This window comes from Ambystoma mexicanum, chromosome 10 (assembly GCF_040938575.1).
Source record: "Ambystoma mexicanum isolate Mex_15411 chromosome 10, UKY_AmexF1_1, whole genome shotgun sequence".
NCBI lineage: Eukaryota > Metazoa > Chordata > Amphibia > Caudata > Ambystomatidae > Ambystoma > Ambystoma mexicanum.
Window position 1 is genome coordinate 1,010,352,457 of NC_090932.1, and position 18,998 is coordinate 1,010,371,454.

General features: G+C 45.2%; 1 protein-coding gene across 2 annotated transcripts in view; it reads left to right on the forward strand.

Annotated features, from left to right (window-relative positions):
- The window catches only part of LOC138491931 (mitochondrial ubiquitin ligase activator of nfkb 1-A-like), a 63,467-nt gene extending 45,617 nt beyond the window's left edge, over window positions 1-17,850 (forward strand). Inside the window, exon 5 of one of the 2 annotated variants that reach the window (XM_069618809.1) lies at window positions 15,760-17,850. In XM_069618809.1, coding sequence (XP_069474910.1) covers window positions 15,760-16,507 — 748 coding nt within the window. In that variant the 3' untranslated portion in view covers window positions 16,508-17,850. The remainder of the gene's footprint in view (window positions 1-15,759) is intronic. The other variant, XM_069618810.1, reaches the window with a different exon arrangement.
- Window positions 17,851-18,998: the final 1,148 nt, after the last annotated feature.

Consider the following 18,998-nt stretch of genomic DNA (forward strand, 5'->3'; position numbering starts at 1 on the left):
GAGAACCTCCCTTGGGGTTCCACTTTTGCCACTCCTTCTCAAAGCCCTGTGACAACAGACTCTTGCCTCTCGGTGTGAGGAGGCCACTGTCACATCCGCCTAACTCGTGGTTTGCTGAGTGTTCAGGAACGGTTTCTTCACACAAACTACTTGTAATTGAGAGTTATTTTTGTGTTTTAAATATTTCTTCCCTCTGATCCACGCGAATGTGGTTCAGGTATTCATGGAGAACACCACAGCAGTGTTCTAAACAACTTGTAATTGAGGGGCTTTTTTCAGAGCCTTAAGTCTTTTCTCTGTCTGGTCTAGGTGCAAGTGTTTCAGGTATTCACAGACCACACAATGGCAATATTCTATCTGAACAAACTCTCCCTCTTTGTGCCACTTAGCCTGTGAGCGTTGGTAGTGGCCCTTCTGAACCCCATTAATCCTGTTTCATCCTGTCTACAGGAGGAGAAGAATGTGAAAGTGGACTTGTTGAGCAGACTGTTCTATGCTACTCGTGAATGAGTGTTGAGCAAGAGTGCCATCATTCTATTTTTTTTGGGAAATTGAGACATCCTTCAGTGGACCTGTTTCCGATGGACACCTATCTTCCGGGGTTGGGCCTCCACTCCCAAGGAGATGTCTTCAGCCTGGATTGGCCAGGGGGAGGGGGGGGGGTTCTTTATGCATTTCCTCTATTTCTTCTAATTGGCCGGACTCTGTCTACCTTCATGGAGGCTCATAGTTGTAGCCTAATCTTGGTGGCTCCTTACTGGCGGCGCCTTAGTGGCCTCCACAGATTGGATTTTCTTCCCTCCTCCAGCTCTCGCTGGGAATATTCCACCTCCTTCACTAATTCTGGGCTCTCTAATGCTAATCTCCTTGTCATGCGGGCTGCAAGGAAGGATTTCATATAGGAGTGTCTAGTGGGCAGATAGTACCACACACTTATTGGGAGACCGCTGTAGATGGGTACAAAATACTTTTTATGATGCTTTACTTTACCACTTAACCTGCCGCCTACCTGCCTCCAACCCCCGCTTACCTCGGCTCAAGATCTCCTTGGCGGACCTCTCTCGGAAGTTGATGTGGGACGAAAAGTTAAGTTGGGACAGAATTCCCCAAAACCCTAGGGAAGGACACGCTGGTTTATAATAGCTATTGGCACACAAAAGGAAAAGCAAATAAAATGCTGGTGTACGGTCTCTCTTAGATATTCTTTTGATCAGTTATACCATTCTTCCAGTACATCAGCATGTTTTTTTTAGAGGTTTTATATAAAAGGGGGAAAAGCAAGCCATTATTTACACTATAAACCTATCTAAGCATTTGCGTAACTAAGAAAAATGAAAGATCCAAAATATTAAAAAGTCCTTTAAAAATAAATATTAAAACATTCTTTAAAAACAAAACTTAAAAAATATTTACTAAAATGTCTGTGTACAGTGCACTGCAACTATTTATAAAAAGCCTTACTCCAGAGACCGCCTAACCAGTGGTGGCACAAGGTCCTTGGTGCTGCAGTTCTTTCTTTTCTCTCTGCTTTCTGTTGTCTTCAGCTGGCAGGGTGTTCCTTACGCAGACGGGCAGCAGCAGCGTGTGTTGGTAGGCCCAAAATCCTTTTTTGCTGTGCTGTGTATATGTCCGATACAGCCCAGCAATCGCCAGCAACAATGTGGAGGATTCCCTTAAAGTATTCTTGCCGGGCTGTATATATATATATATATATATATATCTATATATAGATATATATATATATCTATATAATCTCTTTATGTGATCAAGCGCTCAGTTGAGCGTGAAACGCGTTGTCGCAGGCCATGCCCTACGGCGTCCTGCCTCTGTTTTGTCTTGTTGCTATTCCAGCCGTGGTTCTGTAATTTAATCAATTATTTTTACTCGTATCTATTCTGGATGTGAGTGTTTTTGCTCATTAACTTTTTGTATGTAGATGTTATTTGGCCTGCGGAGAGTGTGTTTTTTCCCCCTTTGTTTTGAGATATATATATACATATATGTGTATATATATATATATTCACTGAAAAAACTTTGTTAAATGGACGTTATGGTTAAGTTGCACTAATAAAAACCTATGAAATTCCGTAAACATTTTTTGTTAAAAGGACGTTATGGTTACAAGTAAAATCGAAAAACCCCTGAAATTCGCCATTTAGGGTAAGCGAAGCACCCATAACTCGCGCCACCACCGTGCACTGCTAAGACTAACACCCAGGACATCAAAGATGACATCACAAATATCATTGATAACATCACTGATGACATCACATGTGCATTTACCTTTCATACAAGGGGTTGTGAATGTAATGTTGGCAAAAAAGTATCAGGGATTATCGGGAGATGTGTAATAAATTACATACTTCATCACGCAATGTAGCGTTCTAAAGAACATTCCATTGCAGTGTTCTTTCTAGTACAGGAACCTACTCCTACAGAAATGTAGGTATTGGCTGCAGCATACATTTTTGCTATATTTTTAATTTTCCAAAGTTATATAAAAAAAAAACAGTGAATGCTTCTGTATCAGACTTTTCCGTACTGTGAAACATGTACTAAGTAGCTGATAATGCATCACTTACTACATATTTCTACTAATACACACAAAACATAAATAGACTACAATGCATACACATATGGGGCTTATATATGGAGAGTAAAGTAAGCAAACAAGAGGCAGTATCATTAGCAACTGTGTATAATCTACATGTTTGTATTCACGCACAAAAATGATTGCTGTGTTTCAGGCCTGCTTCTCCCCCTATATATGTACATCATAAGATGCAATTAAATTCTAAGGAAAGTAGTGTAAGAACATGTGAGAATAGCAATATCTATAAATGTAATACCTTTTGAAATTTAAGTTTCTGACTGTCAGTAAATAAAACCACCTGCCCTAGATATGGCAGTGAAAAAAAAAGAAGGGGCTAGACATGTGATGTCATCAATGATATTTGTGATGTCATCTTTGTCCGTGGTGTTAGTCTTAGCAGTGCACGGTGGTGGCTCGAGTTATGGCTACTTAGCTTACCATAAATGGTGAATTTCAGGGGTTTTTCGATTTTTACTTGTAACCATAACGTCCTTTTAACAACATTTTTTAACTGAATTTCATAGGTTTTTAATAGTGCAACTTAATCATAACGTCCCTTAACAATGTTTTTTCAGTGAATTTCATGGATTTTTACCAGTGCATGCTATTTTCCTAAACCTTCTAAATCATACTTACCAAATATAACAATATTTGTGTCCAATTTACAAAGTGTCACCTTAAAACTCTGCCATTTCCCACCTTCTAGAATCATTTTTAACACTTCTATACACTTTCTGCAACTATTTCAACTAGTTTTGCATCCGTAGATGTCTACGAACATTAGACTTCATTGCGGACCTTCCGGACAGTGCCACATGGTCATACGCTAGCGCGCAGCATGATGACGTGTCCAAGAACCCGTCCGCACTTCACAATAAGATCCGTCGTTCGCGGACAGTTCAGAACTGCATTTTCAACTGATCTAGGAACTTTCAACTTCAAAATTTCCCTTGCACACCCCCTACACCTTTTCGTACTCATTATCCTTTACCAATCTAGTACACAGTACATACTTGGAAGAATTTTATCAAAACTGCTATTTATCTTAAAAATTGCATCAGTTATTGCCATCCCTCCTCCCCAAGAGCCACCACCACCACTTCCAGCTGGAGGACCTTCACTACAAAAAAAGACAATGAAGAGGACAAAGAAGATGAGGTAGAGGAAGTGCCTACTTCTAGCACCAAAAATTGAATCATGGGTTTGCCAGTTCTTTGCTACTGTTGGGAGTGTACCAAAGGCTAAAGCTACCAAAGTGAAATGCACTGAGTCACAGACTACCTGGACAGTACTCCCACAGGACCACCTCCATGCGCCTCTACACCAAATCCAATGACCGCAATGCTCTCAGAAAGGTTGTTCCTTTCTTAGCAAGTAGTAAGCTGTCTTCCTCCACCTCATCTTCTTTAACAAATACTGTAACCACACAGCTTGATGTCTGCGGACATTGGTGAGTTATGAATAAATAAATAAGGATGGCTACAGACGATTATCGTCCATTGCAGCCCCTAAAATGGGGGATAAAGGCCATTAGCACCCCTGGTTCCCAAAGCGGGAACCAAGGGTGCTAAAACATAGATTTTTCTTCCTATAGCGGGACGCCTCCGGCGTCCCGCTGTAGGAAGGAATAGCCTTTTCCAAGACAACCAACATGGAAAGAGAAGGCGGGGCTCCCTACACAGCCCCTCTTCCCTTGCCATGGCAGCCTGCAAAACCCTATGAACTTGTTACCACAAGCCCTTTTTTTTCCTTTCAAACATATCCTACCTTCAAATAACTTTACCACATAGCTGGTCCCAAGTAGACATAGCCACTTTAACACATATTTTCGTCCCTAGCGGTCATGGCCAGTAGCCAGATTGTCCGCGTCATGACCTTATGCCATGACCCAGACAATCTGGCAACTGCCCACGGCCACAGGCTATACCTCAGTCACTAAAGGTATATGACTACTTTTTGTACCTACATTATTATACTTGTCAAAAAATAAAACACAGGCACATTTGCAAAACCTTGCTTTAATGTCCTTGCCAATGCTCCTCACGAGTTTGCTCGAAACCCGCCCATGTTTTACTTTTTAAAAAGTGTCGAAATATATGTACATACAATAGTCATATAACTTAGCCCCCACTTGACAAAATCCGTTCAGTCTTTACACAAACATTGAAGGTTGGGTCTATAATCTTTCTCAAAACCTTTGTCCACATTCGTCAAATAGCAACAAAGTTATAAGCCATCTAAAAATGTTGCGACCCCCCCTTCTAATTTCGCCCCCTCTTGAGAAAATCCCACCAAATCGTTTTGCCAAATGTTGTGCAGATTCGTCAAATGACACCACATGAATATGCCTTTGCAATATTTTGGGACCCCCCTCTAATTTTGCCCCCTCTTGACAGAATCCCACACAACTTTGCAAAATCATTCAGGATTAGTCCTAGAATAAAATTGCAAAATTACATGCAGTTTCACTGAGTGGCGCAAAAGTTGTAAGCCATCCAAAAACTGCTTTTCCCCAACCCTGTAATGTAGAAATAGGTACAGATGTCCTAGGACATCTGAAGTGTCCGCGAACACCACAGGAATGCCCCAGGACATCTGGAGTGTTTGCGGACATTCTGGGGGTGAAACAACCTGTTTTCTGGCTTCTTATGGCCATATCCCATCCTCTCCCCTTCCACCTCCCCAGAGATTGTTTGTTGAGTTTGACGAGTGAAATGTTGCCTTTTTAAAAAAAAGTTTTTAGTTCTGTCCGCGGACCCCCAAAAAGTCTGCAAATCCAAGATGGAGGCCGTTTCAGGAAAACCGACGCATTTCACGTTTTCCCACCAGCCAATCAGCGTCCGCGTCCCGATGTCCGCGGACCACGCAAAAGTCAGAGGCCAGTCCGCAGACAGCACAGCCAATCAGAGGCCAGTCCGCAGACCGAACAGGGAAGTGAGTCTGCGGGGTGGACATAGATATCACTCATTTTTTTACTTACATTTTTGTCGTTTTAAAAAGAACTACTGGACAGATTTACACCAAATTAACAAAAGCACGCCTTCGGGACCAAGCCGCCGCTTTTGCCACAAATTTGGTGAAAATCCGTACAGCGGTTTGGGCTGTAGGCGTGAGCAAAGTTTTTTTCCCATTATGTCTATGGGGAAAAAAAGAAATTTTGGGACCCCCGTATAACTTTGCCCCCCCCCTCCTTGACCAAACCTCACCAAACTTTGTAAAAAAATTCAGAGTGGGCCATATACTTTTTTTTGCAAAGTTTGGTAAGGATTCGTCCAGGGGGAGCGAAGTTCTAAGCCGCCTAAAAGGTGCCCTTCCTATGGGATTAGCAACGTAACCATAACTGCCATGGCTGTGTAAAATATATATATACACACACACACACAGCCCCGACCCCCCCCCCCCCCCCCCAGGTGCAGCCCGGCATTGATTGCAAAAGTTGATGCTCAAAATGTCCACTCAACCCAGGCTGCATCTGCCAGGAGGACCTCGGGGAGTCTTCATGGGATGCCTGGCAGGGGCAGACCTTTCTTTACTTCATGTGCTGCCAGGAGCCGGCAGTGATGTCGGGGACTCGAATTGCGGGGAGCGCCTGCTCGGACAGTTTTTCTGAAGTCCAACTAAGGGCTTAGTAAAACCATTCAACACAGCACAGAAGAAGAGTTACAGCAGGAAAACTTCAAGATATTCAGCCAAAAACCTGGTCAATGGATTCCTTTGTCAAGAAGACGGAAGACAGGACTTTGGAAGGACTTTTGCAGCAGGGATCATAGGAGAAGGCTCCAGGCGAGAGTTTCCATGTGGCTGCATGCTGCTCTGTGGATTTTGCACCTTTTCAGGAGTACAGAAGAAAACAGCATATCACCGGTCGGATTCTCGTCGTTTGCAAGGTCCATCACTCTTGACGAGGTGACTTTTTGGACTGGAATTGTGCCTCTGGAGATCCAGCAGGAGGCCCACGAAGTTTTAGCGAGATTCGGAAGACCGTGCACCGCCAGATGGCTCGAGGTCCCAGGGTATTGCAGCCAGCCCCTCAAGGTCACAGCACAACGTCCGGTGGCTCGAAATGCAGGTCTTCTTGAGTCTAGTGGGTCTCACCAGGCCCTGGGTCAAGGCCGTTGTTTACAGAGTCCCCAGGTCGATTGGAAGGAAGGGCTACAGCAGGCTCTGGTTACACAGCAGGTTCGCTGGTCGCTGGAAATCATCTCAGCTGCGGTTTCGTCATCTACCTTTTTGGTTTTGGTTCCATTGGTAGACTGCCTCTACAGCTTCCATGATCGAACTTGTATGCAGGAACGCAGCCAATCAAACAGCCTTGGAACATTCCAACTTGGGGGACTTTCAGGACAGCCAGCCTTCCAGTTTGAACTGGATTCTTGCAGTCAAGCTTGAGGACAAAGGGCTACAGAGTTCTGGACTCCTCCCTCCCTTCCTGCCTTCACTCTGGAGCCTGGGGCGGGGAATCCACAGGATTCATGCCAGAGATAAAAATCGCACAAAGGAATTTCCTGCCCCGGAAGTCAGGAGAAGGAACAAGAAAGGACAAGGAATGCTAAAATGGCACAAAAAAGACGACTGGGGCCATTTTGGTAAAATGAGCACCCATGGGTGCCTTTACAGGGAATGTGGAAACCGCCTGCGGTAAAAGTGCACCAAATTAATGAAAAGGTTCACTTCCACCAGCCATTAAATGTAGGTTTGTCCTTGTAAAATAAATGTTATATTTACAATGAGAAAGGAGATACTCAAGGTGGGGGTTGCTGGTCTCACCAAATAAAATGTAAATGGGATCCACAGATCCTTTTTTACCCTTGGGAACTGTAGTTGTCACAAGGTTAGCCAGAAAAAGTTAAAAGGGGAGCCCCTAGGGCAACCCAGCAGCAATAGGCACTTCTTGCCAAAAGGTTGTCAAAGAGGATAGCTTTTAAAAGACACCATGGATAGTCTTAAAAATGACACCCATAAAAAGAGTAAAAGCCTCTGTGATTGTGCAATCTCTGAGGTATAGGAAAAATAATCTACCAGTCCAGCAAAAAAGTTCTGGGGTTGACACAGGTCAGGAAGATTTATCATTGATCTTGATATAACACTGCCTGTAATTATGAAGCCCTGGGGCCAGCGGCGGTGCGAGGAGCAGCGCCAGGGAGGCAGCAGTGATCACAGGCTCTACCCTGCCTGTCAGGGGAGCGCCTTTATGAGAGCCCGGACAGCACCAGTAACAAGGCACGGAGTGGAGCGCTGTACAACCCTCCTCAGTGAGGGTTGATCATTCAGTTTAACTGGTGCTCCGCTCGCACCAGCTTAACGTAGTTTTTATTTTTATTTTAGAGGATAGGATCCTCTGCGCGGCCGCCTTTACTCTAATTTGTTTTATTTCTTTTCCATCAAAAGGATCCCTGTGTGGCTTCATGCGCCGGGGATCCTTTTTTCCCCCCTTTCTTCTTTTTTACTTTATTACATGTGAATGCCTCAGGTTTTATCTGTCAAAGGACCTCAGTCCGCTTAAGGCCTTGTTGTTGTTTTGTCCTTTATGACCCTTTTAGCAGATACTGGCATTCGGGTTCAATCCTGTAAGCATTATTGTCTCCTATAGCCACCTATCTTCTCCTGAGGAGACCTTTTCTTTGAAGAAAGAAATTGTTAAGCTGCATTTTGCGGGCTTCTTCATCTTAGCCCCCCCCCCCCTTTCCCCACCTCCAAACCACCCTCAGAGGGCCTCCTCCTTCGCAGGACGTTAATGTGGTTCTAGCTGCCATTATCTGTACGCCATTTGATCCGTTAATTTCTTGTGACTTGGATCTTCTCATTTGGAAAACAGACATTTTGGTGGCCATTACTTCTGCGAGGAGGATGAGCGACTGCAGGCTCTTTCTTTGGAAGATTATTATATTACCATATATAGTGATACGGTTGTCTTCTGGTCTATGCCACCTTTCATTTCTAAGATTCTGTCTGATTTTCATTTGAATCTGGAGATGGTTTTGCTGGTCTTCCACCATAGACCATACGCTTCCTCAGCGGAGGAGACTTTGCACAATCTCGATGTGGCAAGGAGTTTGAAGTTCTACCTGGGGAGAACTGTCTCTTTTAGGAAGTGACTGTTCATTACTTATGGTGGTCTTTCCCTTCGGAACAGAGCAAGTAAAGCTACCATATCAAGATGGATAGTATCTTATGTTTATAAGGCTTATAAACGTACTGGTCTCGTATTCCTGAAAGATTACATGCTCATTCTACCAGGCCTAAAGCCACATGGGTGGGGGGGGGGTGGGGCCTTCCGGAAACATGTCTCTATTGCAGACATCTTTTGGACGGCTACTTCTGCTACTCCTCATGCCTTCATCGGGCACTATTCTTTGGACACTTCCTCCAGAAGGTATGCTCTGTTTGGCCAACCTGTACTGCTTGTCCTTGTTGCTTGAACCCTGGTAGGCATATGCTGTCTGTTTCACCCATTCTATGGACCTGCAAAGTCTGGTTTCTAGACCAGTTAGAGGGTAGGAAAGCAGGATGTTGTCCTATGTTAATGTTAAAGGCTATTTGTACCGTGCTCCATCTCCACCGGAGTGGTCCTCTGGTGCTCTCCTATGAAAGATTTACCTTCAAGATGAGTCCATTACTCCTAGTTCCTGCCTTCTCTCCTACACAACGCCCTCTCAGCCATCCGCCTATATGCTCATGCTGTTACAACCTCCATGACTGCAAAACTGTTCAACTTGGAAGTGTCAGTTGGTGACGCGTGGGTGGGGGGTGGGAATGGGGGTGGGTTGACAGAGGGTTGCTCACCTATACTGGCTCCCATTGAAAAAGTCTTCAAGCAACAGCATCTTTTTTTGGAGAAGCCCTTTCCCGTCCAGCTTAAGTTTAGCTTAGTTTATTGTTTTGTATAGGGCAGCCTGGCCCTGGGCAACAGGGCGCTTCACATAGTTACAAGGTAACAGATAATATATACATGGTTGTTGTAGTACAGTATAAACGTTACATATGCATAGTTATTGTAGTACATGTTATTCACAGTTTGTACAATCGGTTGTGGAGCGGGGATTATTCAGTACAAAAATAACAAGTAGGGTATTTACAGTATAATTGCAACACAAGGTTGTGTTGGCTATATATGTCTATAAATATATGTACAAGTGTCTCAGGTGAATAATGGGTGCGGGCTTAGGCGTCTTTGGTGATAGCCAGGTTTTAGCATTTTGTCTGAATCGGTGGAAGGATGGTTCGGTTCTGAGAGCAAGTGGTAGGGAGTTCCAGAGTTTCAAAGCAAGCACTGGGAAGCTTGAGCCATCTGCTCTTGTGAGCTTATATCTGGGGACATTTAAGCAATGGGTTTGGGCTGATCTGGTTGGCCGAGATGAGGTGTTAAGGGTGAAGTTGTCAGCAAGGTATATGGGGGCTTGGTTGGACAGGCACTTGTGGGTGAGGGACAGGTTTTTGTACTCAATTCTTTGGGGTACAGATAGCCAATGGGTGGAACGTCTCAGATCTGAAATGTGTTCAGATTTTGGTACATTCAGTGCTGCTCTGAGAACGTTGTTTTGAACAACTTGAAGCTTGTCAATGCTCTTTTGGCTGGTGCCGAGATATAGTACATTGCAATAGTCTACTTTAGAGAGTACTAAAGCTCTAGCAAGGGTTGTGCAGTTGGATGTGGATAGGTAGGGTCTGCAGGCGTTGATAAGCTTACATGTGTAGGCAGGCGGTAGAGGATGCGATGGCGTTGATTTGTATAGTCAGGGTCAGTGGAGAGTCCAGGTATATTCCTAGGGTTTTTACATGGTTAGATACAGTGATGTTGTTGCCGTCAATGGTGAATGTTTGGTAAAGTTTGTCAAGGTTGTTGAGTCTGGATTGGGAACCTAATAGGAGAAGCTCGGTCTTGTCGTCGTTGAGACATAGTCCATGCTTGGCCATCCATTCTTGGATGATTTTTGTTGAGGACTTTATTGTCAGTAGAATAGTCACCTGTTAGTGGGATAAGTATTTGAGTGTCATCTGCGTAGTCAGTGTAGATGACACCCAAATGATCGAGTATGTCGAAAAGGGGTTTTGTAAACACGTTGTATAGAGTGGACGAGACGCAGGATCCCCGTGGGACGCCGCAGGTAACGGGGCTGGTTCGGCGGTAGCGGTGGGTGCGAAGACCCTCATGGATCCTTTGGTCAAGAAGGATTGAATCCAGGCGTTAGCTTTGTCAGAGAAGTTGGCTGCAGAGGCTAGGTGTTTGCATAGGATGTCGTGATTTACTAAGTCGAAAACGGCTGATAAGTCAAGAAGGAGTAGGAGGGCCAGTTTGCCATTGTCTTAACTTGTCCATTTGGGTCTTGAAGTCGATCAAGGCGGTCTCTGTACCATGTTTAGGGTGGAAGCCAGATTCTTAGTCCAGGTAAGTTGTTTTTCTCTAGGTGGTTCTGGATCTGCAGGTAGGCTGCTCTGTCCAGAATTGTTAAGAGGAAAGGCACTGTTGTGATGGGTCTGTAGTTGGTGGGGATGCTAGGGTCCAGTGTGGGTTTCTTGAGCAGTGGTAAGACCCAAGAGTCCTTCAGATTGTCAGGTACTATACTTGAAGTTTATGAGTGAGGTGATGAAAGGGGCTAGATGTTTGGCTGCGTCTTTGATTACTGGGGCTGGGCAGGTGTCGCCTTGGCATTTGGACGGTTTCAGGGTGGATAGCCGGTTTCAGGGTGGATATTATGTCTTCGACCTCTTTGGTAATGATGGTTGAGAATTCAAATGGGGTACTGTTGTCTGTTTGTTTGGTGGGAGAGGATGGGGTGAGGTTATTAGCCGTCGTAAGGCTAGCTTTCTTGGCTTCGATTTTTGCTTGGAGCATAGCAATTTTGCCGAGGAGGGCTTCTTGTATATTTGTACACCAAGAAGAATCTTTGGTGCATGTGTCAGTTATGGGTGATGGGGATTCGAGCTCTCTTAGAATATTAAAGAGCTCTTTTGTGTTAGATTTGGCCTTACGGATTCTTTATACATTATTTTTTGTTTGGATGATGGCTTGCTTGTAGTTATTGGAGGCTGAGGTATATGACATCTTATTGATGACTGAGGGGGGAGTGTTTCCATACTGATTCGGCATGTTTCTTGTTTTTCCGAAGCGTTTTTAGTTCAGGGGTGAACCAAGAGTTGAGGTGAGCAAGTGGCGCAACAATGTTGATGGCTTTGAGGATAGTTGAGCTGTATTGATCTACTAGATCTGTGTATTTGGCAATGGTGCGTGTGAAGTCGATGATGGGTTGGAGCAGTGGGATTCATTTCTCAGCTGTGATATTTTTGCTATTTCTTGTAAATGCAGGTGGGGCATTGGTTATCAGTGGTGAGGCATGTTTGCCTTTGTTGATGGTGAAGGTGATTAGGTGGTGGTCAGTCCAGGCACAGGGTGTGTTGGATAGAATGGTGGTATCGCAATTCAGGTCCGCTAACCAATTTAGGGTTCAACCTTTATTGTGTGTGGGTTGTGAGATGTGATGGGTGAATCCTAGCTCTGAGATGGTGTTGGCGATCAGGTTTGCTTTGTCATCTTTGGTGTCATTATAGCCAAGATTGAAATCGCCTAGAAAGAGTATCTGAGAGTTGGGTTTGGGATTGTTAGAGAGCAGGAGAGCGATGTCGTCGTTGAAGGAGGAGATGGGACCAGGTGGTCTGTATAGGAGGTGGATAGTGGTAGTATTCGTGTTGGTTGAGGATAGTTTTGATGGTAATCAGTTTGTAATCAGTTCGTAGTTATAGGCTATCCCAGCCAGTTGCAAAGGAGGGTGAGCAAGGACTAGGAATGCTATAATCACCTTGAAGGTGATTTCTTTTCAGTGTTGTGTGGTAGGTGGGAGAGAAAAGTAAGGTTGGAGATTTGGGGAGAATAGGAGCATTGGGTTTGAGGGGTGCAGGTGAAGAGGATGGGGATTTGTGCCTGACGGCTACAGGAGAAGGGAGTGAGAATAGTGAATACAAGGCGACATGAGCGAAGTCAAGGTGCACGATGGAGGGTAAAAGAAGTAGGCAACTCAAGGCAGTGGCGGAATGGTGCATTGGGAGAGGGTAGGTGAGTCAGTGGAAAGAGTAGGGGGATGGGGAAAGGCTTGTCGGCAATGAGTAGGTAGAAGTCCTGAGCTGGGCTAGAATGGTGCTAAGAGACAGCATGCCTAAAAAAGGATGTCCTTTAGTTCCTAAAGGTAATACAAGCTCTGCTGTGAATAGTCGCTGGGTCTGAGGACCATTATGTATGAAAGCTGGAGTCTGGCAAAAGGGAGAGCTTGGCGAATGTCATGGCTCGAGCAGGGTCTTTGGTGCTTGGCAGCCCTAAAAGTGATGTCCTTGGCAATGTTGACCCTTAGCTGCGGACGTCGGTGCTGGACACCCATGGCAGCCTCAATAACCAGGGAGGCAGCATTTCACATGACCCTCTGGGAGCCAGTCTGAGTGCTCAAGATTGCTTACAAGCTGGATGAAGGCAGGGTGCTTGGTGTTGTATGCAGAGGGAGCTGCGATTTTGAGGTGGGACCATCCAATGTTGCACAAAGATAGGATGTGGCACCACAAATCTAAAAAACGAGTCTCTCTTGCCATCACGTATTTGGCCAGTCTCCTTTCAACGGGAGTGGGCATTTTAATTTGCTGAGTCCTGATTTAAGCAATGCTCATATTTCGATGACTCCTATATCTCCAAATCCTTTTCTTCTTGTCATCACTGAAAGATGGATCTCTGAATATGTTTGTATCTCTGAATGTCTTTGTGGTGCCAACTTGCCTTTCACTGTTTTCAATGCCTTTGTCAGTCCTGTTTTCACTTTTGTGTCTACCTTGAGAATAGTAGCGTGTACAATGCTGTACCTCATTCAAAATCTAAATTATCGGGTACAGAGAAACAGAGTCTGCCAGAGGAACCCAAATGAGCCAATTTTTTTAGAGCATTTTCCTCTGATGAGGTACATTTACGTACTTGTCCCCTCGAAGTTGCTGCTTTTCTAGAGCAAGAGGTGCCAAACTTGCACATTTGACCCCCGTCTTCCTGCCTGCACATCTCATGTTTCAGGCGATCCCCACTTGGCACAAACTGGACATCGTGTTTCTGTTGCTTTTTGCTAAAGTTACTTTGCTTCTCCAGATGGAAGATGCCTCTCCTGCTCTCTGCAATCCCTGTTTTAGCCTGGCATTTTACATGCATCTAGCCACCCTTGACCAAGGTAAAGAGACCCTGACTGTGTCTGAGAAGCCTGTTCCCAAAGAAGTTGCAGCTGTGCTTCTACTGTCCAGCCACTGCCTCCAGGCAAGTGAAGGGCCACCAGCTGCAGCACCCAGGCAGCTACTGAAAATACTCTCCACTTGCTAGCTAGGTAGCAGATGAGCCGCCTGGGCTCTTTACGCTATGGTAGGAGTTGTCCCCTTTAGAGCATCCAAGCTTTCTGATGGCAAGACGCTACCCACAACAGCAGTGAAAGGGAGGGGAGTTATACAGTCAATGGCACGGCGCTTCAGAACATGCTTTAAATGCGTTTTAACGCCTGTGATTTCGAGACATGGAGAAAACTTCGTTCAGATGTGTTTTCTCTACGTAGGCAATGTTTTGAATTCGATTTGATCAGATGACAGATCACCCGTAGCCGTTTCAGCCTGTATGCAATTCTACTAGAGGCAGGGGTAATGTCCCCTTTCTCTATGTGCAGAACAGCTATAATGTGGGGGGCAGTTCACGCCTGCATTCGTAAATTGCAGTTTACCCCATTCCAACCGACATATGACTCTAAAGCAAGTGCTTAGAGAGGAAAACGTTCCTTAACAGTAGAACTGGTTCTCCCACATGGATAGTTTATTTAGAATCGTTTGACCCTCCAGGCCGCCCCTTTTTTTCAACGTATTCCCCCTTCTGCCTTTTTCGTGCTATGAACCATCATTTTTTTTCCAAACCCTTCCTAGTGACTGTCAAGTTTCTGCTTACCCTTAATCTCCCCCTTACCCATCCTGGGTGCCCACCCCCCACCCATTGGACCACACCCCACACCTGCATAACCCATACTCCATCATCACATTTATGGTGTGGGGGCAGGGGTTTTGAAATAAAGCTATCCCGGCCCCTCTTTCAGGATTTTTTTTTTTTTAAAACTATTTTTGGAAATATGTTTCCGAAAATCCAAGACTAATTTGTTTTGACACTTGGGAGGGAATTCCATTATTGGAGCGTTTCCACAGCTGTAGATCCTAAGCTGTAAGTTTGCCTCTAAATTGGTCTACAAATGTGAGACCAGACCAAGTATTCCTGGTTCCTCTGCCCCTTGTGCATTCATAGAAGCAGTTTCTCGCCAGAGAACCTTCCGTGGCAACCTAAGATAAGGGGAATAACTTTTCCTTGGTAATAGCGCAGGTCTATTGACGCAGCCTTGCCGGCATGTAACAGGCTTTCTTAAAACTTAAGGCCACCATTACTAAGTTAAGTGTTCTTTGTCATTGGACTGGTGCAGCTGGACACTTTGGAGTGTAACTATAGCCAGAACATATGCTGCAACATTGGGAAGATGGTGGATTCCACTATGACCAGCTTGGTTATTATTTTGCTTTGCTGGCTACATCCTATTAACGGATCATGGAAGTGGGGTGTGGGGCGTCCCCTAGTCTGCCCTGCCTTCCCCTTTCCGGCAGCACAGCGCATTTGCCTATGAAGTGACTTGAGAGCCTGATGAAATGTCAAGAAGTAGATATAGGGGGCTGCAACATAAGCGGTTAAGGGTGGGACGACGAAAGCAGGAGTGGCATTTAGGATAAACCGAGGACGAATGGAATGAGATGGGGGGGGGGCATATGAAAAAGGTGGAACACAGCCTAAACAGGCATAGCTAAGCAAGAGGTAAATGAAAGAGCAGGGGCCTGTTTATGACATGCATAGGGGTGTGCAATTAACCATGGGAGCAGCATGGGAGATATCTGGAGTCTTTCCCATTAAATGTCTCCAGTTGGCTGGGGTACAAAGTGGAGTATTTCATCAAGATAATCATTATAATTTCCTAGATTTCTATAAATGTCTATTTTTGCAGGGCTGCTTATATGCCAAAATGAGCTGTAACCTCCACGATCCCATTGTTGATGGCACCTTGGTAGCCAGAGCCTTCTCTGAATTTTTTGCCTTGTTACTAACATGTGTCCTCCCCAACCCCCTTTTTGTTTTTTAGGACTGAGAGTGAACGAGTGATTCATGAAAGTGTAAACATGGTGCCCTTTGTGATATCTCCGCCTGATGGGAAGACCGGGCCACCTGTGCGTGTGCAGGATCCGCTGGAAGCTTCTGGCCTCCACCTTGAAACCGTCTACGAGCACTTTGAGATGTCTTCCCAGGGCATCACCGATTTGATTGGTAGTTACCTAAGTGGCGAGAAGCCCAAAGGTCTCCTTGAGACTGAGGAGATGCTGCAGGTGGGGGCCACCCTCACTGGGATTGGACAACTCGTTCTAGATTCTCAAGGTGTCCTGAGGCTTCAGCCCCCCGAGGATGGCTCTGAGTACTTCCTCCGACTTGGTGACTGGCGGACACTGCTGAAGGAACAGCAATCTGTGGCCTGGTTCTGGAAGGGGACGGCAATCTTCTGCAGCATGCTTGGGGCTGTTGTGGTGTTCATAGTGGTGCGCCGGATGTACCGCCACATGAGAGAAAAGCAGGCGCTTGCCGAAAGGAGGCGGGAATTTGAGGCGATGAGGCAGCCTTCTGGAGCAGGCCCATCCAATCTGGCACACGGACAAGATGATGTCGAGGACGTTCCAGAGAATTCATGTGTTGTCTGCCTGTTGCGTCCGAGGGAGTGCGTGCTCCTAGTCTGTGGGCACGTCTGCTGCTGCTTCCAGTGCTTCGAAGCTCTGCCCACCCCAGTCTGCCCCATCTGCCGCGGGCACATAGAGAGAGTTGTGCCTCTGTATCAAGCATGATGGGATCCCACGTGACCACTCTATTGATCCCGGTGCCTTATGGTAGCAATGCGAGGCTGCTGCAGAGTACATGCTGGACCCAAGGAACTGACACTTTCCTGGGCATGGTAAAAGGTAGCTCAGGGCCTACTGCTTCGGAAGACTGGCATTATGGAGAATGATTGCCCTGCAAAATGTGACTGTGTAATGCACCTTTGATGTACGAAATGTGTAATTCAGAGAAAAGTGCCTGAATCCAAACACACTAGTATGCATATTCCTTTGTTTACCTAGCGGTTTTACATTATAATTGAAAATAAGAAGCTCCTATGTTTGATTACAACTGCAAATAAGCTCCTCTCAACCTGAATTGGTTTAGGCAGTGCTTCGTATATTCAACATTGGACGTGCCTGTTATAGAGAGCTGTAAAACAACGGTTTTGATACTATCCCCTGTATCCTGTTGATGTGTGAAATGAGAGCAGAACTCCTGAGGGTCATTTGTGAATGCTAAGGTTGCGCAGTAACTTTAGGGCTTGGCACATAGCTCGCTATCATGTCTGGTCACGTATGTAACTGTAATGAGGTGTGGCAGGCAGCAAAGTTCATGTCCGCATGTGTTAATGCGGGCATTCTCCAAACACTGTTTGTGAACATGATGCGAATGTGCACGACCTTATTTGCTGTTTATGTCAATGGCTCAGCAGACATCCTGCGGTCCTGTCTGTCAGCGCCCGGCTTCAATTTGGGAATGTGCACGCATGGGCACAGATGTTGCAGTTCTGCTAAGAATGTTACTGGGCGCTCAGTTTGAGAATCGAGCATCTTCATCCGTTCAGAAGCTGAGAAAACGCTTGCCTCTTGTTGTTCATAGGAGCTATCTGAGGACTATTGCATTTTCGCAGGGCCCCATCAATGACATTGGATGCAACAGGGTTTAAAGGGTTTAGAATGTATCACTTTGCATTAGCGTGCAGCTGTCAAGGTGTCTGCAGTCATGCCTACACATGCATAAAGTGTGGTATGGTGCTACGCAGGTCATCCCGGGGTGCCGATATCCTTGGACACAGAATTCACTTGGGAACCTGTGAAGCTCCATGCCCTGTTATGTGATTTTTGGCCAACCCTAGGGGGGGAGGGAGAGGTGAGCAACAACGGTAATCCGATTTTTGGAAAAAAGCACTTTTACTGTATATGCGAGCAATATTTTTGTTGAAATGTTGTGAAACACGTATATATTCATATTTAAAAATGATCCTACGAAAAAAAAGAATTGTACTGCTATCCTTCTAAATGTTTGCAGTGACTTCGAACCATAAATCTGTTGATCATCTTATCAAATCAATAAAAGAACATCTATAGGAGAGGTGATTCCTTAGCAGTGACTGTTAAATGGGGAGTCTTGCCATGTCTGATTGACCTTACCCCTGCATCTACCCTGTTTTGTTGCCTTGTCCCCATTGAATGATGTCTAGGGGGAAGCAAGTGGCAGCTCCGTAAGAAGTCAGAAGCTTGTATTGCACGTCCCAGAGGGAGCAAGCGGATTCACCACCAACTTTTAGGGTGAGCAAATCCTCCCCAGGAATGCAGAACATTAGCAAAAAAGGACGTGCCAACGGCAGACCGCATGGCATTATGGGGAGGAAAAGATGGTACTTGCAATGTCTGATGAGGACAAATTTGCTAGCATTTGTCCCTGATGGTGTCGCATTTCTTTCTGGTGTACTACACACCTGCTGCAACCCGATACACCAAAAGCCCAAGTTGAATAGAAATCATTGGGTGACACTCATTGCAGCCATGTTGTCTGGTAGGGAATGCAGTGCTATTAATTAATGGTGGTTGTCTGATGTTTTAATGGTGATCGGTCAAACTATCATAAGCAGAATAAGGATGGTCTACATAGAGGGAAAATATAAATTATGCACAAATGAGATTAACCCCATCCCCCCCAAAAAAAACAACGTTTATGCAGAGAGGATGGTGGAGGCGAGCGAGGTAGCTACGGGAAGGGAATGTCAAGAGGTTTTCCAAATATGTTTGTATTCTAGGGGATGGGAAATCTCTCCTCTTAATGCAAAATGAACTTAGGTTTAATTAAATGACCAAAAGACTAAAAATGCCCATTTGATCTTTAAGTAGGTTTTATCTTACAGCGCCATTCCACCAAAAATGAGTCCTTCAGTTTGTGGCAAATTCTGACACTCCCTCTTTGTCCTGTACTGGAGGATTCAGGGGTCTCGTAATGCTCGATTCATCTGCAGCATTTGATATTCTGTGTCGTGGATCTTCCTGAGTAGGCTTTGGTCCCAGGGCAATGACGGAACTGCACTTCACTGGTTCTCTTCTTTCGGCGAACTTTGTCATTTTCTTTGCTCCCTTTTACTTCTTCCAGCCCTCTCACGTGTGGTGTTCCTCAGGATTCCTTCCTTTCACCCATTTTGCTTAACCTCTGTTAGCAGCTTCTTGCTTCTCTTGTTTCAACTTGCTTTATTTCCTTCTATACATATGC